General features: G+C 39.0%; 1 protein-coding gene across 2 annotated transcripts in view; it reads left to right on the forward strand.

Annotated features, from left to right (window-relative positions):
- The window catches only part of PAC (pale cress protein (PAC)), a 212,460-nt gene that overhangs the window by 123,529 nt on the left and 66,574 nt on the right, over window positions 1-22,357 (forward strand). For both annotated transcript variants that reach the window (XM_089829354.1, XM_089829358.1), the window contains one exon: window positions 14,759-14,938. In XM_089829354.1, the coding sequence (XP_089685480.1) occupies window positions 14,759-14,938 (180 nt within the window). The remainder of the gene's footprint in view (window positions 1-14,758; window positions 14,939-22,357) is intronic.

Here is a 22,357-nt window from a genome sequence, read left to right on the forward strand (position 1 = left end):
AAATTAAGCTTAGCTCCATGCCATGCTCATTCCCATGTCTCTCCCAGTCCTATGAAGCCAAAGTTGCTCGAGTGTCCTCAAGCTCGCGAGAAACCTTGTCAATTTCCTCCTTCCTTCTCAAGGCATCTGAGTAGTCTCTGACAAGTCTAAGAAGATGGTCACGATCTAATAGAAGATGTAGATAACTCAACTTCATCGTTCCCATTCCCTCTCTAATCGCCTGTAGGTCAACACAAGAGAACTTTGCCTGGACTTTTTTTTGTCTATCCTGTAACTGAATCATCTGGATGTGATTCTCTAACATGTCCCGTATCTTGTCATGATGAGATAAGGAAGTCACAATACTGTTGTTGCTCACCTTCAGCTGGCTGGATAAATCATGTAAAGTACTACCAGTCTCAACCTCAAGTGACGAAGCATCCATCTGTGCTTGGTACTCTCTGTCAGCAAAATCATAAATGCTCAATGTTTGCTCATCTCTACCTGGTATCTCATCATCAACATCCTTATCATCATCTGAAGTCACTTCACTGTAATCATTGACTGTCGGAACCAAACCACCTTGAGTATCTGAGACATCACCCTTGGAAAACCTGTATACAACTGTCTCAATTGAAGTATCAAGTTGACAGTTACTATCCATCAGCGTAATATCCTTCACCACTTCTTCCTGTGACCGAACTGAAACCTCTGACCGGTTGCACACTTGTTTCTCGAACTCCTCATTAAGGTTCCTAGTAACATCGCCCACTATATCAGCTAGTGCTTTTCGAGAAGATTTTTCGAATCGAAATCCAGTTGACTTATTTACCTTAGTTGGGTCGGACAACCTGTCATTTAAACGGTGGTGCTTAACCAACAGTTCAGACATGTTATGTCTGATTTTTCTGAGCTTGTCCTAAATGTCTGAATAGTCCTCCTTTCCACAATTCCGACTCTAAATACTGTGTCTATTACTTGTCCGAGATTGTGTCCTTGGAGACTTTGTGCTGTACCTGTACATCTTGGTTGAAGTAGAGTGCTGATCACTCATGTAAGTCGGTTCTCACCCCACAGGATGGCAAGAAAACCGCTCTGATACCACTGAAATAACCCCGACAGGTTATTGCCTCTTTAAACACCAAAAACTTAAACTTCAAGGGTTCGGTCATTTCGTCAAACAGTTAGCAAGGTCCGGATCATGTTTGAAAGAGCTACTAATTATACCGACTGAACTACGACAACTTGTTAACACTCTTGATGCCAACTGTAGTTGCTAAATTAAACTTGCAAAGATTTACAATTTACAAATGTATTTTGCTATAATCTTACTTATTTGAGTCTTCAATTACTTAAACTGGTCTCCTGCATTTCCTCTGTCGACTACTGATCACAGTCTTTGCTCAGTGCTTCCGCTCTCAGGGCTTGCTCACGGGAGACCTAATCATCATTGTGCATTATATCATATATACCCTATTTGGAAACTGATGCCGCCAATTTGCTACCACTCTTCTGCCCAATCGGAGTGCAATTTCTCCTGTGTTGGAGCCAATACTAGCCGATGTAGACGTTCGAGCAACCCGATCTACAATTTATATTCTGCCAGGTCTCTGATGTGCGTTCACTCTTTTGTTAAGTGATTCTGATCTAAGCCCGCGTGGACAGTATATCATTGCCTAATTGCGATCAAAGAATTTGTATAGATTCGCCATAGATACTGTGTAAGACTTGCGATTGCAAAACACCGCCGAATAAAGACACACAACGAATGCCTGCCGAGAATCGTGAGCTGTTGATACTGTCTTACAATACACCCGACCGCCTTGGTATAGCTATGAAGCGTTTCGCCATGAATGATCGCCAAGGAATTGATATGAATCACTGTTATTTGCAAACTGCAGGATATTGTGGGCCAGTTAATATGATCCGCCTAATACTAATCCCCGTGCCTTGAGTCGTAAGTAACTATGGAGTGTGGTTGAGATATGCTTCCCAATCCGTTAATGGTGATTTCCGCTTTGAAAATTCATAAGCTACCCCTCGATATTCTTCAAACTCGGCTGCTTCCTCAACTCTATCATCGCCTAGCTTCCAACTTGGTCTTCAATCCGTCGGGCCTGCTTATTTGAACATTCAGAGCCGATGGATCCAGTTAAATCCGCCCTCATCAGTTTATCGCCGCCACCGGATATTATGAGCAAGTTAAACTTGCGATTGGAGCCCGACGGTTAAGTTTAGATCCACCGAGTTAAGTGATCTTTGCAATTTGCCTTCAGCCCAGATTTCGGTCCTAACGATATACGAAAGTGCTGTTGGAAGGATGGCTCTGAAACTCGTTCCCAGATCTGTTCACACTGCAACCTTCTATATAGAATGCTGATGAAGTCACCTTACTCCTCTTGCCAACAGATCTTGGAAAAAATGATGAACTTCAACCCTGGCAATATCTTGAATCTTCGAATATCAATTCTGAGAATGATCCTTCACAATTTTTGGCTATAAACCACAGATTACCGCCCCGATGAAATGACTGAATGTCACCTCCAATCTGCAATAATTCAGGTGATATTTCACACCCTCAAAATTGCGTACCTATTGAGAGTTATCGTTCTCAATGGCCAGTTGTGACAATTGCAGAAACCCTAGGTTCTACAATGCACTTGTGACTGAATCACAATCTGAAAACAAAGAGGAATAAACAACTGCCTGATTCGAATGGAGCCCCGGGGTGCCTATTTATTCTTTTCTCTCCACCTTCTCCAGGGACTTCTAGAACAATTTTGATCTTATCTCTTAAGTGACTTTATTAAATATTTTATAATCCAAGTCACTTTATTAAATTAATTAAATATAAAGTTATCTTTTAATATTTATTTATTTGATAACTTTATAAGTAATTAACTTAATATCATTTATTTATTTAATTAAAATGATTAATTAGTCGTCCTCATAAAATATTCATTATTTTGGACAACCAAGTTAATCAAATTAATTAATCAGACTGCCATCGAAAATTGGGGACATGACACTCGGAGTGTCGAGGGAGCACGAGCGTGGAGTGAATTCTTCATTCGAGATACACTTCCGGAACGGATAGCTTCGCTTGACGAAAACTCTTCTTCACCAAATAGCTTGACTATCAGAAATAAAACGACTGTTCAAAATAGCACGGGTGTGCTGAAAAACGCGGGTGTGCAGAACAACGCGAGTGTGCAGAACAACGCGGTAGTTCAGAACAGCGCAAGTGCGCAGAACAATGTTGGTGTGCACGTACCTCCAACTCGAATAGTAATGGTTGGACCAAAGGAAAAGTTGCCAAATTTTGATGTTGATGGAACAACCGATCCAATCCAACATTGTAAAACATGCGAAACAATTTGGAGGGCGAATGGCATAACATATACAAATGAATGAGTCTGACAATTTTCGGCAACCCTAAGGGATGTAGCAATTGATTGGTTTGTCGAAATGGATCCCCAAAAAAATAACCAATTGGGTAGACGTTAAAAAAGAATTTACCATTGAATTTCAACTGTTGTGCGACGACAATGAGATCGTAGTAGAGATATACAACACGAAGCAAGGAAAAAAATGAAGCAGCGATTGGAACCCAATGAGGAAGGAGTCCTATGTTTGGAAGGTGGATCGACGGACGATGATTTGGATTCGGTGAATGGCCTCTTCCACTGGTAGATGGATCATTATGAGCTCTTTTTGAGCTGTAATATGTTAAGGATCGATGAAGGTGAGAAAGAAGAGGGAAATGAATGTCCGAAGGAATACAGAGAAGCGAAAGAAGGAAAGGGGGTTATGATGAAAGTCGAAGGGAAGAACATACAATACGAACCCAGAAAAAGGAAAGATTCCATCGTACGGAACACAGTGAACGGACCACGCGGAAAGAAAAGGTTACAACGCACCATGAATTTACTACAAAGGTGCCGGTAGCAAGGAAAACACATCGTATGGGCTGCACAAGAAACAAACAGGAAGGGTTTAATAAAAACTTCAGCATCACAGAGTGAAGATTCTAAAATCAAGAATATAGTTATTGATGGCAAGGAGTGGCAGCCGACGAAATTCATGGTACTGAGTTTCGAGAACAAACTGGGCGACATGGAAAGCCTGAGGGAAAGATTGCATAATTTGAACAAACTTGAGGAGAAGAGACTATTGGCACAATGGGCCACGGAGGTGATGCAGAACGGCGTGGCATGATAAACACCTGAAACTGAACAAGTTCCAACCAGGACAATTGGTGTTGAAATATGACGGATAGAACAAAATCAACTGGGCAAGTTTAAAGTCAAACGGGTTGAGCCATGCCAGATCTGGGAAGTAGGTGATAACGGAGCAATGAAGTTATGGACATTGGATGGGCAGGAAATTTTGGAAACGGTGAACGGTTGCAAGTTAAAAATATATCATGCGTGACTTGTTCCGTCGTTGACGAGTATCGAGGATCAGTAAAATTCTGCGAATTTTTTTTAAAAAAAAAAAAAAAAGAAAAAAGAGAAAAAAAAAGAAGAAAAAAAGAAAAAAAGAGAAAAGAAAGAAAAAAGAAAGAAAAAAGAAAGAAAGTTATTAGTCACTGTACGACAACCACCTAATGACCACCGTACGGTGTTTATAGTGCAGTCACCATACGGTTTATAGTGCAGTCACCATATGGCTCCTCTTCTATCCAGTCACTGTATGGCCTCCCCTTTTATTTAAGTACTGTATGAAGTGTTGTGTGCAGGAGCGAGATTATCACCGTACGACCCCTTTATGTGCTGCTGTTACCGTACAGAAAGGAGGGTCGACACAAAGCTTTGTCTCCATATGGCCCCTTTAGTGTAGGTAAACACCGTACGGCAAAGCTTGAATCCGTATAGAGGCTGCAAGTGCATACCAGGCACCATAAGAAAACCGTACGACATATAGGGATAAAGGAAGGAGTGACGATAGGGAGCAAGATAGAAACCTGTACGAAAAAAGGGAAGCCGTATGTCGAAGAGGTGGGAACATCTTCAATGCAGGAAGGGAGCCATTCCGTATGGTAGGAACTGAAGACGGAGAAGAAGATTGCAGTAGACTGATAGATGTAGAAAAAGAGTGATAGGAGGTTTTCTTTAAAAAAAAAGAAAAAAGAAAAAAGAAAAGACAGATTGAAACAGTTCAGAATGAGTAACGCATGATGCCAAAGGGAAGGGAAAGATAGAAAAAGGTAGTAAAACATAAGCAGTTGCCAGAAAGAGTGTGGAATTAGAAGAAAATGACAAAAAAGGTGTGTTCCATGGAGTTTTGTGTAGGTTTGAGAGTGCTAATTTGGTCTTGACGGTGGGGGTGCTGCCCCTTGACCCCGCTGGGGGTGATGCCCCCTAGACCCCTAGTCAGTGCGGTTATCAATCGTGGGAAGTGTGACTAGTTTATGAGACCTGGAGCTGCTGTAGGCATAGTGTACCAGAGGTAGAGAGAGCACTAGAGCAAGCCTTTCGAGAGGGGTGATACGCTTTGAGGCACTTGGAGTAGGTGTTGGACGTGAAGCTGTCTGGGTGGATGCATAGAGAGCTCGGGAGGAGCTGATCATCCAGTTGAAGGCAATTCAGTGACACTTGGTTTAGGGTACCCAGGAGTTGGAAGTAGAGAAAGCAGCATGGGTGGCTATCAAGGTCAGTTTGATTTAGGGACAACATTGTGTTAGCAGAGGCTCAATATGCAACGTGGTTTGGAGACCAATTTGATGCAGGCACGGAACGAATGTGAAAGTGGTGTGGCAGAAACAAATCTATCTTGTTGTAGTTAGTCAGTTAATGTATTCTGTTTTGTTAATCTGTCGGATATTTTATAATTGTCGTCTGGAGACGACTTTTTCTTTTGGGGGGGATGATGTCGTCAGTAAATATTGAGTAGCCGACGGGTTGATGTCGTCGGTAATTGTTATGTAGCCGACGGTCCCTTCGAAGGTTATTGTTATGTAGTCGACGGGTCTCTTCGGGAAGGTTCTTGTTATGTAGCTGACGGACCCCTTTGGGAAGGTTCTTCAGAAAGTATATATACACCCTTCGGGATCATTGTAATCATAATCAGAAGCATTAAGTAATCTCTTTGGCATATGCGAATAATAAAAGGAGTACTGTTGTTCTTGTCTATTGTCTATGTGCATTAATTCAGTTACCTGGTGCTTCGGAAAGTATATATACACCCTTCGGGATCATTGTAATCATAATCAGAAGCACTATGTAATCTCTTTGGCATATGCGAATAATAAAAGGAGTACTGCTGTTCTTGTCTATTGTCTATGTGCATTAATTCATTTACCCCATACAATAAACAACATTTGTATGTTGTGTTAAACTTGTTTTGACTAGTCTTCTTTCAGGAGTTAAAATCCTCTCAAATCAATTTTGGATTGCATTTTATGTGATTGTGTGTATTTCTGATATTGGGATAAATAATAATATTTAAATAAATATTGTCCTATAAAGTTATATTTAAGAGCCTACATTGTGATTCATTCTTTTGCCCAAGGAATTAAAGTACTAGTCTTATTTGTCACCTGGATACAATTATCTGTTTTAGGTTTCAGGTTGCCAATATATTTGCTTCCACAGATTAACTCATTGTAACTTATAAGTAGTCATATCTTAAAATTCTGTAATTTCAGATAATTACATTTATCATCATTTTAATTTCAGAATATTGAGGTTTAGAAGGCATTATATCTTGAAATGATTGGAGAAATTTTGAAGTTAATATAATACCAATATTCCTTATACATTTAATTAAATAGTGCAATTTGAAAGACTTCTTAATTCCTTTCCATTTGGAAGATTTTGTTTTGTTGCACTTTGTTTACCGTACTGGGGTAAAGAAATTAATGCACATAGACAATGAACAAGAACAACAGAACTTCTTTTACTATTTGCATATGCCAAAGATATTACATTATGCTTCTGATGATGATTTACAATAATCCGAAGAGTGAATATGTACTTTCCAAAGAACCTTCCCGAAGGGGTCTGTTAGCTACATGACAACTACCGAAGGGCCCATCTTTTACATAAAAAGAACCTTCCCGAAGGGACCCGTGGGCTACATAATATCTACCGACAACATACAACCTATTGGCTACACAGTATTTACCTACGACATCATCCCCTCAAAAAGAAAAAGTTGTCTTTGTATGATAATTACAAAATATCTGAGACAAATTAACAAAACGGAATACATTAACTGACTAGCTACAACAAGATAGATTTGTTTCTATCACACCACTTTCACATTTGTTCTGTGCCTACACCAAACTAGTCTCCAAACCATGTTGCATCTGTAGCCTCTGCTAACACAATACTGTCTCCTTAATCAAGCTAACCTTGATAGCCACCCGTGCCGCTTTCTCTTCCAACTCCTAGGTACATTTAGCCAAGTGTCGCTATACTGCCTCCAACTGGATGATCAGCTCCTCCCGGGCTCTCTATGCATCCACCAAGACAACCTCAGGGCCAGGTCTCATCAACTAGTTAGACTTCCCATGACTGATAACCGCAACGATTGGGGGTCTAGCGGGTTCGAGGGGTAGGGGCGGGTGCACTCCCTATCGCGATATAGGGTGGGGTAAAGGGGCAGCTCCCCTCGCCGCCAAGACCAAATCAGCACTTTCGAAGCGCCACACAAAACACTATTTTTGTGATTTTCTTTCGATCCCACACTCTTTTAGCCAACCACTTACATTTTCTACTTGTTTATGTCTTTCCCTTCCCTTCGGCATCATACGCTATTCATTCTGAACATTTTTTATTTGTCGTTTTTTTTTTTTTTTTTTTGTTAACCTCCTTTCCCTTTTGACTGCTTCCCTCTGCCTTCTCTTCAAATGGAAACTATTTGTAAAATCTCCAGCCAAAATCGACCTTTGCTTGAGCAAGCCCATACGGTAGCAATAATTGGTGAAAGAAAATGCCGCACGGTCAAGAGGGAGTCAGGCATTTAAAAATGCTGTACACTAGCAATGGAGGGGAATACACAAACACCGTATGGTGACATTTAATGTTACGTACGGTACTCCTCATTTAGGCCGTACAGACATCCATTGTATGATGACTTGCCGTACGGTCAGCTTAAAAACTTTTTTTTTTTTTTGATTAACTATGTCCTTACTTATCTTACATATGTACAATATTTACATATATACAGTATTTATAGTTCTTTTCTCAGTTCTTCGTCCACGGAGGTGCGTTATTTCTTTCATGGTAGACATTCAACTTTGACCTATTTACTACGTCGACCAATTCCTTTCCGTCTAGCATCCATAGTTTTATTGCTCCGTTATCACCCACTTCTCAAATTTGGTACGGCCTGACCCATTTCACTTGAAACTTGCTTGGTTTGATCTCGTTTCGTCCGTCATACTTCAACACCAACTATCTTGGTTGGAACTTGTTCAATTTCAAGTGCCTATCATGCCATGCTTTGCACTTGTTCTGTGTCACCTCCATGGCCCCTTGTGCCTGCAATCGTTGCTCATCAAGTTTATTTAAGGTACACGATCTCTCCATTTGGCTTTCCATATTGCTTAGTTTGTTCTCGAAGCTCAGTACCATGGACTCTGTCAGTTGCCCCTTGTTGCCGCCAATAACACCTCCACTCTGTATTGCTGCAACTTTTATTAAACCCTTCCTCTTTGTTTCCTGTGCAGACCGTATGATGTGTCTTCCTTGTTGTCGGCACCTTTCTGCTATATCTGTGGTTTGACGTAACATTTCCTTTCTTTGCGGTCATACGGTGAAATCTTTCCTTTTTATGGGTTCATACTGTATGTTCTTCCCTTCATCGTTTGTCGTAACCGTCTTTCCTTCTTCCACTTCTCTGTATTCCTTCGGATATTCATTTCCCTATTTTTTCTCACCTTTGGCGACCCTTAACATATTACAGCTCGAAAAGAGCTCGTAATCCTCCATCTGCCAGTGGAAAAGGCTGTTCAACGAGTCTAGGTCGTCCTCATCCGACCCTCCTTCCAGTTTCAATACTCTCTTTTTATTAGGTTCCATTCTTTTCTTCCCCTCGTCATCATTTTTGCTTTCACCTTCTGAGTCTGACGATGCTGCCTCCTCACCTACCATTTGTGTGTGCAGGTCAATTATGAATCTTTTGCCTCCGCGCTCCATTGATAGAGTATTCTTCTTCCAGTCATGCTTAACCTTTTCTTGTATGAGCCATCCTCGGCCTAGAATGGCGTCATATCCTCTTCTCTTTAGCGGGATGGCGACGAAGTCGAGTAGGAACAACTGTGTTCCGATAGTCACCGGCTGTGCCATTAGGACTCCCAACGGTTTGATCCCATGTTGGTTTGCCGTTAATAATTGGAACGTAGGTGGCCACAACGTCGGCAATCCCAACCTCTTCTAGGTATCCTTTGGTAACACATTCACACTGGACCCTCCGTCCACAATCGTGTCTGTCAGAATAGTTCCTAGAATTGCCATCTTGACAATCGCCGGATGCTGTTCGGATGTGAGGGCTAACAGTATCGGATCTTCTGCACTTGCACCACCTTCTTTCTCCCTTGTTCTGCTGGTAACTTGGCAGTTGGAGCTATGTTCATGAGTGTCATACGGAGTTGAGGCATAGTGAGCAACAGATCATTTATTTTGACAAATACCCCGGTTTGTAATATTTGCCGTACGATGTTCTGTTCTACGCAGTTCTGTGTGGAGGTACCAGTAGTGTTCTTCAGGTGTGCTTTTTCTGACTGCATTTCTTTTTGGATCTCTGCTCGCGCTTCCTCTAGTCGCTTCTTTTCTTCCATCAGGTCGGGGTACACTTTCGCTTGCTTCCGTGTGATGGCTAGAACCTCCTATTCGTCTATTTCGATGGTGATCAAATTTACTCCCGACTTCGAGCACTTGGCATCTTCATGATCGTCGGGTCCGCACCATTTGCATAATAATTTCGGTGTTTGTCGTTGTACAGTAACGGGCAAAGTGGCCCCACAAATTACATGTGCGGCATTGAACTATGGGCCAGCCGTTTGCATTGTACTGAATTTGACTCCTGCTGCCATTATTATTGTTGCTGTTGTTGTTTTGACCTTGCCGATTATTTTTGTATCATCTCGACGTGGCACCCTCGGTATTGGTGTTCCCATTCCCTCCTGATGCGGAAGCCTCCTGTGTTAGGAACACTTGCTGAGGACCTCGTGTTTTCAAATTGAAAGGGCATTCCTTTGTGGAATGTCCCATGATCTAGCAAATTTTGCAAAATTGGTGCTTTGGACAAGATCCCTTTGTATGGCCTTCTTTCTTGCATTTGGTGCACCATAACTCATTTCCCTTGGTCTCCTTGTGCATGTTCTTGAATTCTTTCATCATCCGAATCATATCCTTTTGGAGGGCGCAGACCTTCTTGCTGCCCTTTTCGTCATCACTGCTTTCCTTTACTGACGATGCGTCCTCATCTGAATCAGACAAGCTACTCTTCTTCTTTTTCGTCTTCTGCTCACTTTCTAGGTTCATTGCCTGATTGTATGCTTCAGTATATGATGATGGCGGCGGGATCTTCATCTTCTTTCTCAACTTCGAGTGTAGGCCTTCAATGAACCATCTTTTCTGCAACCCATCAACCGGCTTATTCTCCATTTTATTGATCAAGTCCTTCAACTTCCTAGCGTAGACTCGAACTGTTTCATTTTTCCCTTGTTTTGTGTTGTATATCTTAGCTATGATCTCATTGTCATCATGAAGCAGTTGAAATTCGGCTGTAAACTCCTTAAGGTTGTCCCAAGTGGATAATTTTTGGGGATTTGCAGTGGTGAACCAATCAATTGTGACACCCCGTAGGGTGGCCAGAAACTGTCAGACCTATTCGTTTGTATCTGTTATGCCATTTGCCCTCCAAATCGTTTCGCATGTTTTACAATGTCGGATTGGATTGGCTGCTCCATCACCATCAAATTTTGGCAACTTTTCCTTTGGGCTAGCCATTACTATTTGAGGTTGAGGGGTTTGTCATACACCCATGTTGTTTTGCACTCCCGCGTTGTTCTGCACACCCGTGGTGTTCTGCACACCCATGCTGTTCTGCACACCTGCGCTGTTCTGAACACCCATGCTGTTCTGTACACCTGCGTTGCTTTGTACACTCGTGCTGTTTTTGAAAGTCGTGCTATTTGGTGAAGAAGGGCTTTCGTCAATTGAAGCTGTTTGTTTCGGAAGTATATCTCGGACAAAGAGTTCACTCCACGCTCGTGCTCTCTCAGCACTCTGAGCCGTGCGAGTTAATTCCCTTCCGTTTGGATTCTCTTTCCTCGGTGTATGCAGGTTCAGAAACTCCTCCCTTGCTTCTTCCACCAAATCCAGCTGTTGTCGAGTCTCCTCCAACAATTCTTCAATGCTACGGTGTTCGTTGATAATTTGCTGAAACCTCCGTCTACGTTTGACCTATTGTGCTAAAATTAAATTTTCTTGCGCTATGCATATTTCGTCCTTATCCTTCAGCTTGTTCTTATTCTTGTTTAGCTGATTCGGCATTAGTCTTCATTCCTCCGCCTTTGATCTAGGTCCATTAGGCAATGGCACCAAATCTTTATTGTACTGGGGTAAAGAAATTAATGCACACAGACAATGCCTGTCAGCTACATGACAACTACCGAAGGGCCTATCGGCTACATACAAAGAACCTTCCTGAAGGGACCCATTGGCTACATAATATCTATCGACGACATACATCCTGTCAGCTACGCAATATTTACGTACGACACACTTGTGATCAGATTATCTGCTATAAGATCCTTGAACCTAGGAGCTTGGCTCAAGATTAGGCAGACTTGCCTTAGTCTTGCAGAGCTGGAAGCGTAGAGGACTTGGATCCAATCGATCAGTCCTATCAAGTTGGCCTTCAAGTTGTTGGAATCCTAACATTGATTTGACAAGACTCATAGGATTCCAATTTGTGGTTTTGGGAACCAACAGGCCTGATTTTGCTGTTCATTGCTTTTTGACCAAACTAATTACAAAAATTATAATAACCAAAAAATGAATAAGTTCTTCTAAGAAACCATCTCCTTTTCTTAGAATTCATTTTATTCATTGCACTACTTGAACTTTCAACTTTCTCAAATCCTACGCCTATTTTGATACTACTATCATGGTGTTGAGCCAATGTTTCACCAAGCATTTTTGTGCTTTCAATATGCTTTACTTGCTTACTAGGTATAAACGTAAATATTTTGATTCTTTTCTTAGGCCAACTACTTCACTTTCTACCTTGGAGTAACTTTCAGTTTTAAGAGTAAGTTTAGAATTTACCACATCTAATTTCCTCTTGGTTGCTTTGAGTTCAATTTTAAAATTTTCGATAATTTCTATTTTGGCTTCAATATCTTTTGAGAAATCCTTTCTTGATATCACCTTTTTCAAATGGCTGATTTCTTTTGTGGCACACACTAACTCTGCCTCAAGATCAATCTTCTCATCTGTACTGTTGCCTGATTCATTATCATTGAAATCTGTAGAGCAAGGTCCTGGAGCCATAAACAAGGTTTCATAACCGTCAGAATCATAATTGTCAGAACTATCATATTTAACATACAAACTCTTTTATTATTTTAGCAAACTTCTTTGATTTGTTAGCATATGATCTCTTTCTAAAGTTCTCTTCCTCATTACTATTATAATTAGGGCATTTAGCAACAAAATGACCACTTTTACCACAATTGAAACATTTCATAGGTGACTTCCCTTTGCTTTTACCAAAACCTTTTGAACCTTTTAACCAGATTTGGTAGTTGTTCTTCTAGGTCTTCTCACTCTGAACTCTCGTCTTTGACCTTATTTGTTGCTTTGAAGGCGACTTCCCTTTTTGTGTCTGCATCACCTGCTAATATCATTTTATAAGCTAACAGCATATCATATAAATCATCAATAGCTATTTTAGTGAGATCCCCAACTTCTTCTGTAAGAGAAATCTTAACATTATATCGAGAAGGCAAAGACCTTAAGGCGTTTTGTATAATGGTCGCTTCTTTGATTTTCTCACTAAAACCTTTAATTGTATTCACAACTTCATCAACCCTCAAAATATAATCATCAATATTGTCTTCTTTCATTTTTTAATTCTTCAAATCTAGCTTTATAAGTCTGTAATTTAGCTTGTTTAACTGTATCATTTCTTTAGCACTTTTACAATGCATGATAGCAATGCATTCCTAGGTTTCACATTATTTTCATAGTCTCTCTTATCAGCAACATCAGTCAAGGGACCCTAGGGCAAGCTATAGCTATTTTCTACAGACATCCATGCATCATAACTTATAGAAACAATATAACTCTCCATTCTAACACAAAACATAATTGGCTCCATCAAATACCGGTTCCTTATTTGAAGATGCTCCTAAAGTTTCCATGTGTTCTAACCACATAGTCTACATAGACTAGTTAAGTGTTTTGGGTAAGAACATGCTCGGTTACCAATTGTGTAACACAGGTTTACTACTAGTGGCGGGTGGGGGCTGAATTAGTAATAAATATAACTTAAAGTTTTCATCCAATTTCAAACTTTATGCAGTTATTTCAAATTGTATTGTAAAACTAAAGCATCAGACAAAAGATAGAAGAAGCACCATGAGACTAAGAGACAATGCACAAGAATATGACATGGAACCCAACTGGGAAAAACCACAGTGAGAATGCTGCTAGGATCTACCATCCTAATTGAGCCACATGAATCTCAAAGCCAAATACAATTTTAAGGGTTTCAGCCGTATGGTGCTCCCTCTCCTCATATAGTCTAAGCCCCAACTTAGACTTTCAGAGCATCAGCTTCTAAACATTTTGATTAACAATCGTTGATAATAAACATTTACAAATCTTCACATCAAACTCTTAGCACAGTGGATGTTTTCAATGCATAATGAACACATGAACAAGTGCTTCAAATATGATAACTTCTCTCTCTCAATGAAAACTGTCCTGTAACATCATCAATTGTTACTATATTCAAATTGATACAGCGATCCCTGTGATCCAAACTCATCTTGCAGTGCCTCCTTGGAAATTTAAACCCATTACCTGTTAACTTTAGGAGCTTTTGTCTCACCATGCTTGGACTCACCAAGGTATTCACCCTATTTCTTGCCTATTTTCATCCTTGTGCATTGGTCCTAGGTGGTGTGCCTTGACAACTATGTTCTGGTGTCTGCCTTGCACTCTTAACCACCTACCTGTCCTCTACATCCCCCTTTGGCCCCTTGACATATCCAGACTATTGGTGAATTATGTAAGTTTATGAAGATGCATGGAAAACAATGAATACAGTCATCATTATATACATAAAGAACGTTTTTCTAGCAAAAATCACATATTTGTTTCTTGTAATCTCTTAAGACTTGTGGATCATCAGAAAACTGGTACTACATACAGCCAAAAATCACTGACTTGGGATAGTTTGGCTCATATGTGTGAGTATCATTCTTTTAGCCTGTCCTCATTGCTCACTGTTAACTAGCATAATACTTCCCTTTTGATTATATTTTCCTTTTATCCTGTTAAAGCATGGATTGGCAGCGAATAATTAAATGTTTCTCTACAATATACGGTCTATCTAATTATGTTTCCTTTACCACAGTTTTCATGATCATACTATCAGTTCACTAATATCAATCAGATGATTTATTTGCTATTGATATTCTTGAGGTTACTGTTTGTTGTATTTTCGTGATACTCTACCTCTAGTCATGTCATTTATCATTTGTTTTGTTTTATTAAAGAAATGCTGTATCTTCTTTCTGATTGATGATCTGCAGGCAGAATTGTTGAAAAGGAGTTCTAGTCCAGCTCTGCAGTTACTGAATGAGCTCTTGAATTTGAATGATGGTTCCAATGAAGAAGAATGGTTGCAAGAATGTCAAATATGCATGTTGAATACTTTCCCTCGCGAAGATCCTTACAGCATATTTACACGTGCAGGAGTGGACATCTCAAAGGTATTTACATTTTCAGTGATGCACATTGTTAATAATAGGTAAACATATGACAACACATATTATATTGGTATGTGTACACTCAAAATAAGGTGTGATTGTATATATTGTTGGCCATGCATCCACATTTGAACTTGCAATAATCAATATTCTTTTTAACTCCACTTGTATGTGAAGGGTCAACAAAAACATTGGGAAGGGTGGTTGGGTGAATCAGTATACTGTAACTTTTACTTTTCAAACCTTATTAGATGTTCTAGCAATACTTAATCAATCACACATGCAAGATCCTGCAAGTGATAACACAAAAGAACACAAGATTTATGTGGACACCCTTGCATGAGAAACCCATGACAAAACATTGCTTTTATAATGAAAACTAGCTACAAGTTTTCTAGGCATCAACCTATTAAAGGCACCAACCTCTCATTCAATTTGTGAGTATCAATCCACTAGACGCACCAATTCGCATTTCTGAACTTTGATCACCAGTGTGCAACAAATAATTTTAATTACAAATCTGCCACAAACTGCATACATATCCTGGCAGAAGCTTGACCACAAATCTCCTATGAGATTTCTCACTCTCTTCCTTCTCTAATCTGCTACTATGCTGACGACAAATCTGCCATAAAATTGATCACTATCTCCTTACTATTCTGCTAACAATCCTGTTAATGCTTGCTTTTGTATTCCTCACAAGTTCTTCATAAAATCTGTAAGTAATCTCGCTTTTGTTCTTTAGCTGCTGGTGTATATGATGTATTTATTTGTCTTTTACTCCACAACACACTCCTCAAACACCACTTCTCATATCTATATATGTCTTTTGTTAATGTCCCCAATCAGAACATTATTTAATTTAGTTTGAGTTTCTATATTAGATTTTCTGCACGCCCTTTTTCATATCCGATTTCCCTAGCTATTGAGTCCTCAGAATGTTCAGTTGTGAGAATGTTCATATATGCCACGGAAAAGTCAAGACTATGTATGCCACCTCATTAGTTCTAATTGTAATTAATAATTAGAACTAGATATGTATTGTGTAACATTAGTTTATAAATATATGTATACTTTTTTATTTATATTTTAATATATTTGCTATGTTTCATCTTAATACACACACACACACACACACACACACACACACACACACACACACACATATTCTTGATAAATGAAGTGTTCCGAAGCCCTGGTCTGGAGGCAGGAGGACTGAGTGGTGGCGTTAATGCTGCATGGAAGGGTGTATAGTATCCGTACAGTGCCTGAGGAACAAACTCTTGATGTCGGGTATATCTGTATGGATTAGAGGGGATGCAAGGAGAGAGAAGTCCATACGGCTGGAATCCGTACGCTATTAAGTCTTGTTTGTGTGCTGTATGCCAAGAAGACTGACCGTACGCCGTATGGTGGTGTAGGGAACAGGTATGATCTGTACAATAGAAGTCCGTACGGAATGCTATGCAGGGGGGGGGGGGGGGGGGGTAAGGGATAAGCTGTACGGTGGCTCAAAGAGGGCCGTACAGTGATTTGTAGGAGTATGGTGTGGAGAGAATGAGTGTACGGCAGGCTGTTCTTGATGTGACAAGATTAATGTATGGCAAGGTGTATGAATATGAAGGCCGTATGGCCAAGGAGGAAGCAGGACGGAAATGAGTGAGATGTCTAAACTCAGTATAGAATACAATCTGACTCATGTACAAACATAATAGATCTTTGATAAAATCCACACAATAACTAAACTCGAATGTGAATAGTAATTGCAAAAGTTAATGCTTCAATTTGCCAAAATCCGAACAATGAATTACATGCAACAACGGAATAGGGTGAGGGTTGAATCCTGCTGAAACCGCACGAGCCAAATATCACTTCCGAAATGGCAAACAATCCCGAACTCTAACAGGAATTCGCAGTATAGAGAAATATATTCCAAAGCATACCTAAGACTTCCTACAAGCTGTGCTTAAATACCTGTCAGGAAACCATTCCGAAGGTGTACAAAGATAGCCGATGGCGACACAAACTTCGAACACAAAAATAAAAATGGGTCTGACCTAAATTAAATCAATCGGCCCGTTACAAAGTTTAATTTGTTTTATAACGGGGACATTACAGTAAATACATAGAAAAAATATTTAATTTTCAATTAATTCTCAATTCCAATATTTGTGATTACAAAACTTTTAAATCATTATAATGTGATTATTGTTAGCCCCATTGATGATGTAATCGAGAATGCTATGAATGCATGTGAAAGGGTCATATCAGTTGTTATGTTGTCATTGATATCAAAGTATTAGTTGGCTAGACATTATGCTAATTCAGCCATATCATTTGATTGATGAAGAGGATTTGAAGAAAGTGACAAGCTACACCTAGTGACAAGGTCAAAGGAGTATAATATAGCCCAAGCTACTACAGTGTTAACTGAGTAAATCATGTATTAACCAAGTGATGTATTTCTTGAGTTAAATGTAATGTTCGTCAAGTATGAGCTGGAAGATTAAGTTTAAAAAGATGGAATCCGAGTCCGACTTATGGTGAAAATAAAGAATGTTTGAGAAGTTCAAAGGCGCAAGCTAAAGTTAGTTACAAGATCAACAACTTGAAAAATACAATGAAGATTTGATGAACATTTAAATATGATAAGAACGAGCACAAAATTCAATGAAAGTTTTATTTTCTAAGTGACTAAATTCAATGAATCTAAGATCTACAGATGTGGTTAAGCGGCAAAATCTGGAAGAATCGAGAAGTAGAGAGTTTACTATCGAAGATGTTGGAACAACTTTTGGTTGCTGATTAAGTTGTTGGTTGAATGCTGAATGGATGTGAATCATCGATAGAGAGAAGACAAAGAAAAAAGTAAGGAGAACATAGCAAAGAAGAAGGAAGATCAAGTAGAGTTAGAGCAAGTTCAACTAAGCAGAAATTAGAGACGGAAGAAGACAAAGCAGAACTGAGATTTGGACAAGCAAGGTAGTGCCAATCTTATAGATCATTTGACTGTTACTTTCTTACCACCATAGCAAAAAAATCTCTTAATTGAGTGGAGCTAACAAGGATATGAAATCCTATATGGTATCATCGGTTAGTGATATTTGTAAGTCCTTTAGAATAGGCCACTCTTTAGACAGGATCAAGGAGTGATAAGGGCTAGATGTTCTTTATGTTAAAACCTTCTAACTAGGTCACACTAAAAATGTGCATGTAAACCTTTAACAAAGTTGGCTTCTAGCAGATCTCACTTCAGAAGAGGGAAATTATTTGGGTTGTGGGTCACAGGCGGTTTTTCCCTTTACAGGGTTTCCACGTTAAATAATGGTGTCAAATGTGTGAATGTTTTCATGTTGCAAGTTAATTTTCATGATATTTACTTAATACTACAACTTGGTAAATGCTAGGTAACAGTAAAGTAAAAGCTAAAGTTATATTTTTGATACTTGGTAATAATAGGAATAGTGAGATAACAGTTTGGAGTAAGTTGATAACAAGATTGAATTGTGAAGTTGAATGAGATCACCGAGATATTGGTTTTGATGTTTATGAAGTTGTATTGGTAACTAGAGTGTTTGAAAGGCTCGTAGGATAACTAGACATAACTGATTGACTCCCCCTCTCAGTTATCTAACAATTATAATATTATTCATTTATCTCTATTTATATTGTTATTAATAATTATTAAATCCCCTTTTAAGTTCAAGAGATATATATGTCCACCACTATATATGAAGCTATATGTAAATATATTGATTTCTATAGTTTAATTTTATTAGTGACATTATTATTATATATTATAATTATTATTTATTTATTTATTTAATATTATTCTATTATCATTAAATCGCTTCTAGGAGAAGGGGACATTACAGTTCGCCCTTCCCAAAATTGCTTGTCCTCAAGCAATTCAAACCTTCCATGCTATGTTGATATCAAGTTCGTTGATCCTAAAATGGTAATTTCAATTTGAGATTAGAACTACATTAACTCAATTTGAAAATATCACACTATTCAATTAAAATGCCTTTCAAAAAGTTCAAACTTGTCTTGATTTGTTGTAGCACTATCCATCTCCTGGTGTTTCATTGCATCGTTCTGTGATGAGTCCTAATGAGTGATCCTTGAATTTGTGGGAAAGGCATTATCACTTCCCAAACCTCATGGATATCGTTTTTTTTGGATGTGTTCATCTTTATAATTTTTGGTATATCCTTTATGGATATCCCTTTAGGATAATCCATTTCTATTTAATTCGTAGGGGAGACTTTATCTTATCCTAGGCCTCTGAAGATATAATCTCTGCTTTGTAGTGGGGTACCCTAGTAGTTCTCCCATAATCATAGTGTAGTAGGGTGCCCTACTAGTAATTCTCCATTGTCTACTACTATGACAAGGTGCCCTCAACAGTTCTTCCTCAACTACTTCTACAATAGGGTGCCCTTAGTGGTTATCTCTCACTTACAACACGGTAGGGTGCCCTTACCATAGTTCTCCCTTAACTCTCCCAACAATGGGGTACCCTTCATGATTCTCCCTTAATTGCAGCGTGGGTATCTTCTGCAATAGAGTGCCCTAGTGGCTCTCCCTTAATCATAGAGCAGTAGGGTGTCCTTGTAACGTTCTCCCTAACATGCTACTGCAATAAGGTACCCTCACGGTTCTTTCTTGATTATAGCCTAGATCTCTTCTGCAATTGGGTGCCCTAGCAGTTCTCCCTTAATTACAGAGTAATAGGGTGACCTAATCACTATTCTCCCTCACATGCTAATGTTATACGGTGCCCTCACAATTCTTCCTTAATTGCATCCTTGGGAAGGTGCTAACAATAGGGCACCTTTAGCTGTTCTCCCTTAATTGCCACTCTTTCCTTTCATATCTTTAAATCAAAATAAGCTTAGAATGTAATGCCCCCTATCAGACTTGCTTTTTTCTTTAGTATATTGTATTAAAAAACCTCATTTGTTTATGATGAGACGCAAATCTTTCTCTTAGTAACTATTCCCCTTAATGGTGATTTGCCTTGTAGTAAGTAATATGTGTCATTCCATAACCATGTTTACATTCAGTAACTATTGTGCTCACACCATTTAGTAATTAATGTATTAGTTGTAATGACCTCTCTTGATTAATAGCTCTCTATCATCATTTTTATTGAATCATGATACATAATAATTTATGTAGTTTCTATCAACTATCCCCTAGTAGTGGTTGACCAATTGACTTAGATTCTTCCCGATACTTACAGTTTGTTTACTTCTGTAATAATAAATTTTCGAGTTAAACCATTGCTATCTTATAAATTGTTGTCTTTCATAAATGTTGATCTCTATAGACTTCCCGTCTTTGATAACATGGGCTTCCCTTTAATTTTGGTAATTCTAGAAGGGCAAGGGCACCATTAGAGTTGGTGCATTTTGATTTAGTTGGCCCTATGCAAACCACTTTTATTGGGTGGAGTACTTATTTTATGACATTTATAGATGATTTCAATCATAGGACATGGGTTTATTTTTTGAAAAACAAATCTTAAGCATTTGAAAAGTTTGTTGAATTTAAAGCTCAGAATGAAAAAGAATGTGTACATTTTGTTAAAGTTCTAAGATCGGAGGGGGGGGGGGGAGTATACCTCTAATTCTTTAGTAAATTTTTGTAGGAAAAATGACATAAAAAAGGAGCTTACAACCAGTTATACTCCGCAGAAAAATGGAGTGGCTAAGAGGAAGAATAGGACCATTGTTGAGATGGCAAAGAGCATGATGAAAGCAAAGGAACTCCCAATTGAATATTGGGGAGAGGCTGTAGCCACAACAATATACTTGATAAATAGGTGTCCTAGAATAGTAGTTCGTGACAAGATTCCTCTTGAGGCATGGTCAAGACAGGTGGATAGTTGAGCACTTAAGAGTGTTTGGGTGTGTAGCATATGCACACTTGTCAAAGAAACAAAGACAAAAGTTGGATGACAAAGGTGTGAAGTGCATCTTCACAGGTTACAGCTTAGAATCAAAGGCTTATAGGTTGTATGCTCCAATCACCAAGAAGATCATCATTTCAAGAGATGTGAAGTTTCTTGAAAATCAGTTATGGGATGGCTCGGTGGATGAATTTTCAAGCACTTAAAGTAAAGTGCCGACTATTGATGAAGAAGATGAAATTGGTGATCAACAAAATGAAGAAGCAACAAATATAGATGACTTTAGACAAAGGCAAAAAGGCAAGCAGCCTCAAACTTGCAGAGTTTCAGCTCCTAGCAGTTCAAGACAACTCTGAGTTGGTATGCATAACAATAGCAGCAACAATACTGAGAATTCAGATCCCACTCTTGCCTCCCTGTTGCCAAGAAAGACTATGAGTCTAAGAGAGATATACTAAGATGAAAGGTATGATGAAGACTATGATGAGTGTTAATTTTACATTATTTTCTCATATTGATCCAATCTATATTTGAAGAAGCTATGAAAGAGAAGAAATGGTGTAATGCTATGGATGAGGAAATAGATGCTATATAAAGAAATGAAATATGGGAGTTAACTGATCTGCCTCCCAAGAAACAAGTTACTGGAGTTAAATGGGTTTACAAGACTAAGTGCAATGTTGAAGGAAAAATAGATAGGCATAAGACATGATTAGTGGTCAAGGGGTACAAGCACCAATATGACAGAGATTATGATGATACTTATGCCCCAGTTGCAAGAATGGAAACCATGCATGTTGTCATAGAAATTGTAGCTTAGCACAAATGAAAGGTATATCAAATGGATGTGAAGTCTGCCTTCTTGAATGGTGTATTGAAAGAAGAGGCATATGTGGAGTAGCCACTTGGTTATGAAGTTGCAGGTGAGGAACACAAGGTGTATAGGTTGAAGAGAGCTTTTTATGGGCTCAAGCAAGCTCCACGGGCATGGTATAGCAGGATTGATTGATACTTGATGAGCAACGGCTTTAACAAAAGTGATGGTGAGCCCACTCTCTACATCAAGGCAACAAATGGTAAGGTATTGATTGTTGTCTTGTATGTAGATGACTTAATCTTCACTGGAAATGATAATTTCCTAATTTGTGAGTTCAAAGAGGCCATGAAGAGTGAATTTGAGATGACAGACTTAGGTCTCTTGAAGTACTTTCTAAGCATAGAAGTAAAACAAATGCATGATGACATCTTTATCTCTCAAGAGAAATATGCAAATCAAATCTTGGAGAGATTCAAAATGCAGAACAATAAGGCAGCCCCAACACCAACAATAGTAGGTCTGAAGTTGAGCAAGGAGGATTGCGGCAAAAGTATGAATCCAACATTATACAAAAGTATTGTTGAAAGTCTGATGTATTTGGCAGTAACTTGGCCTGACATGATGCATGCAGTAAGTTTGATTTCTAGATTCATGGAAGCTCTGAAGAATTCCCATTGGCAAGCGGGAA

Source organism: Cupressus sempervirens, chromosome 1, assembly GCF_028749045.1.
Source record: "Cupressus sempervirens isolate cs-2001-9-10 chromosome 1, ASM2874904v1, whole genome shotgun sequence".
Classification (NCBI taxonomy): domain Eukaryota; kingdom Viridiplantae; phylum Streptophyta; class Pinopsida; order Cupressales; family Cupressaceae; genus Cupressus; species Cupressus sempervirens.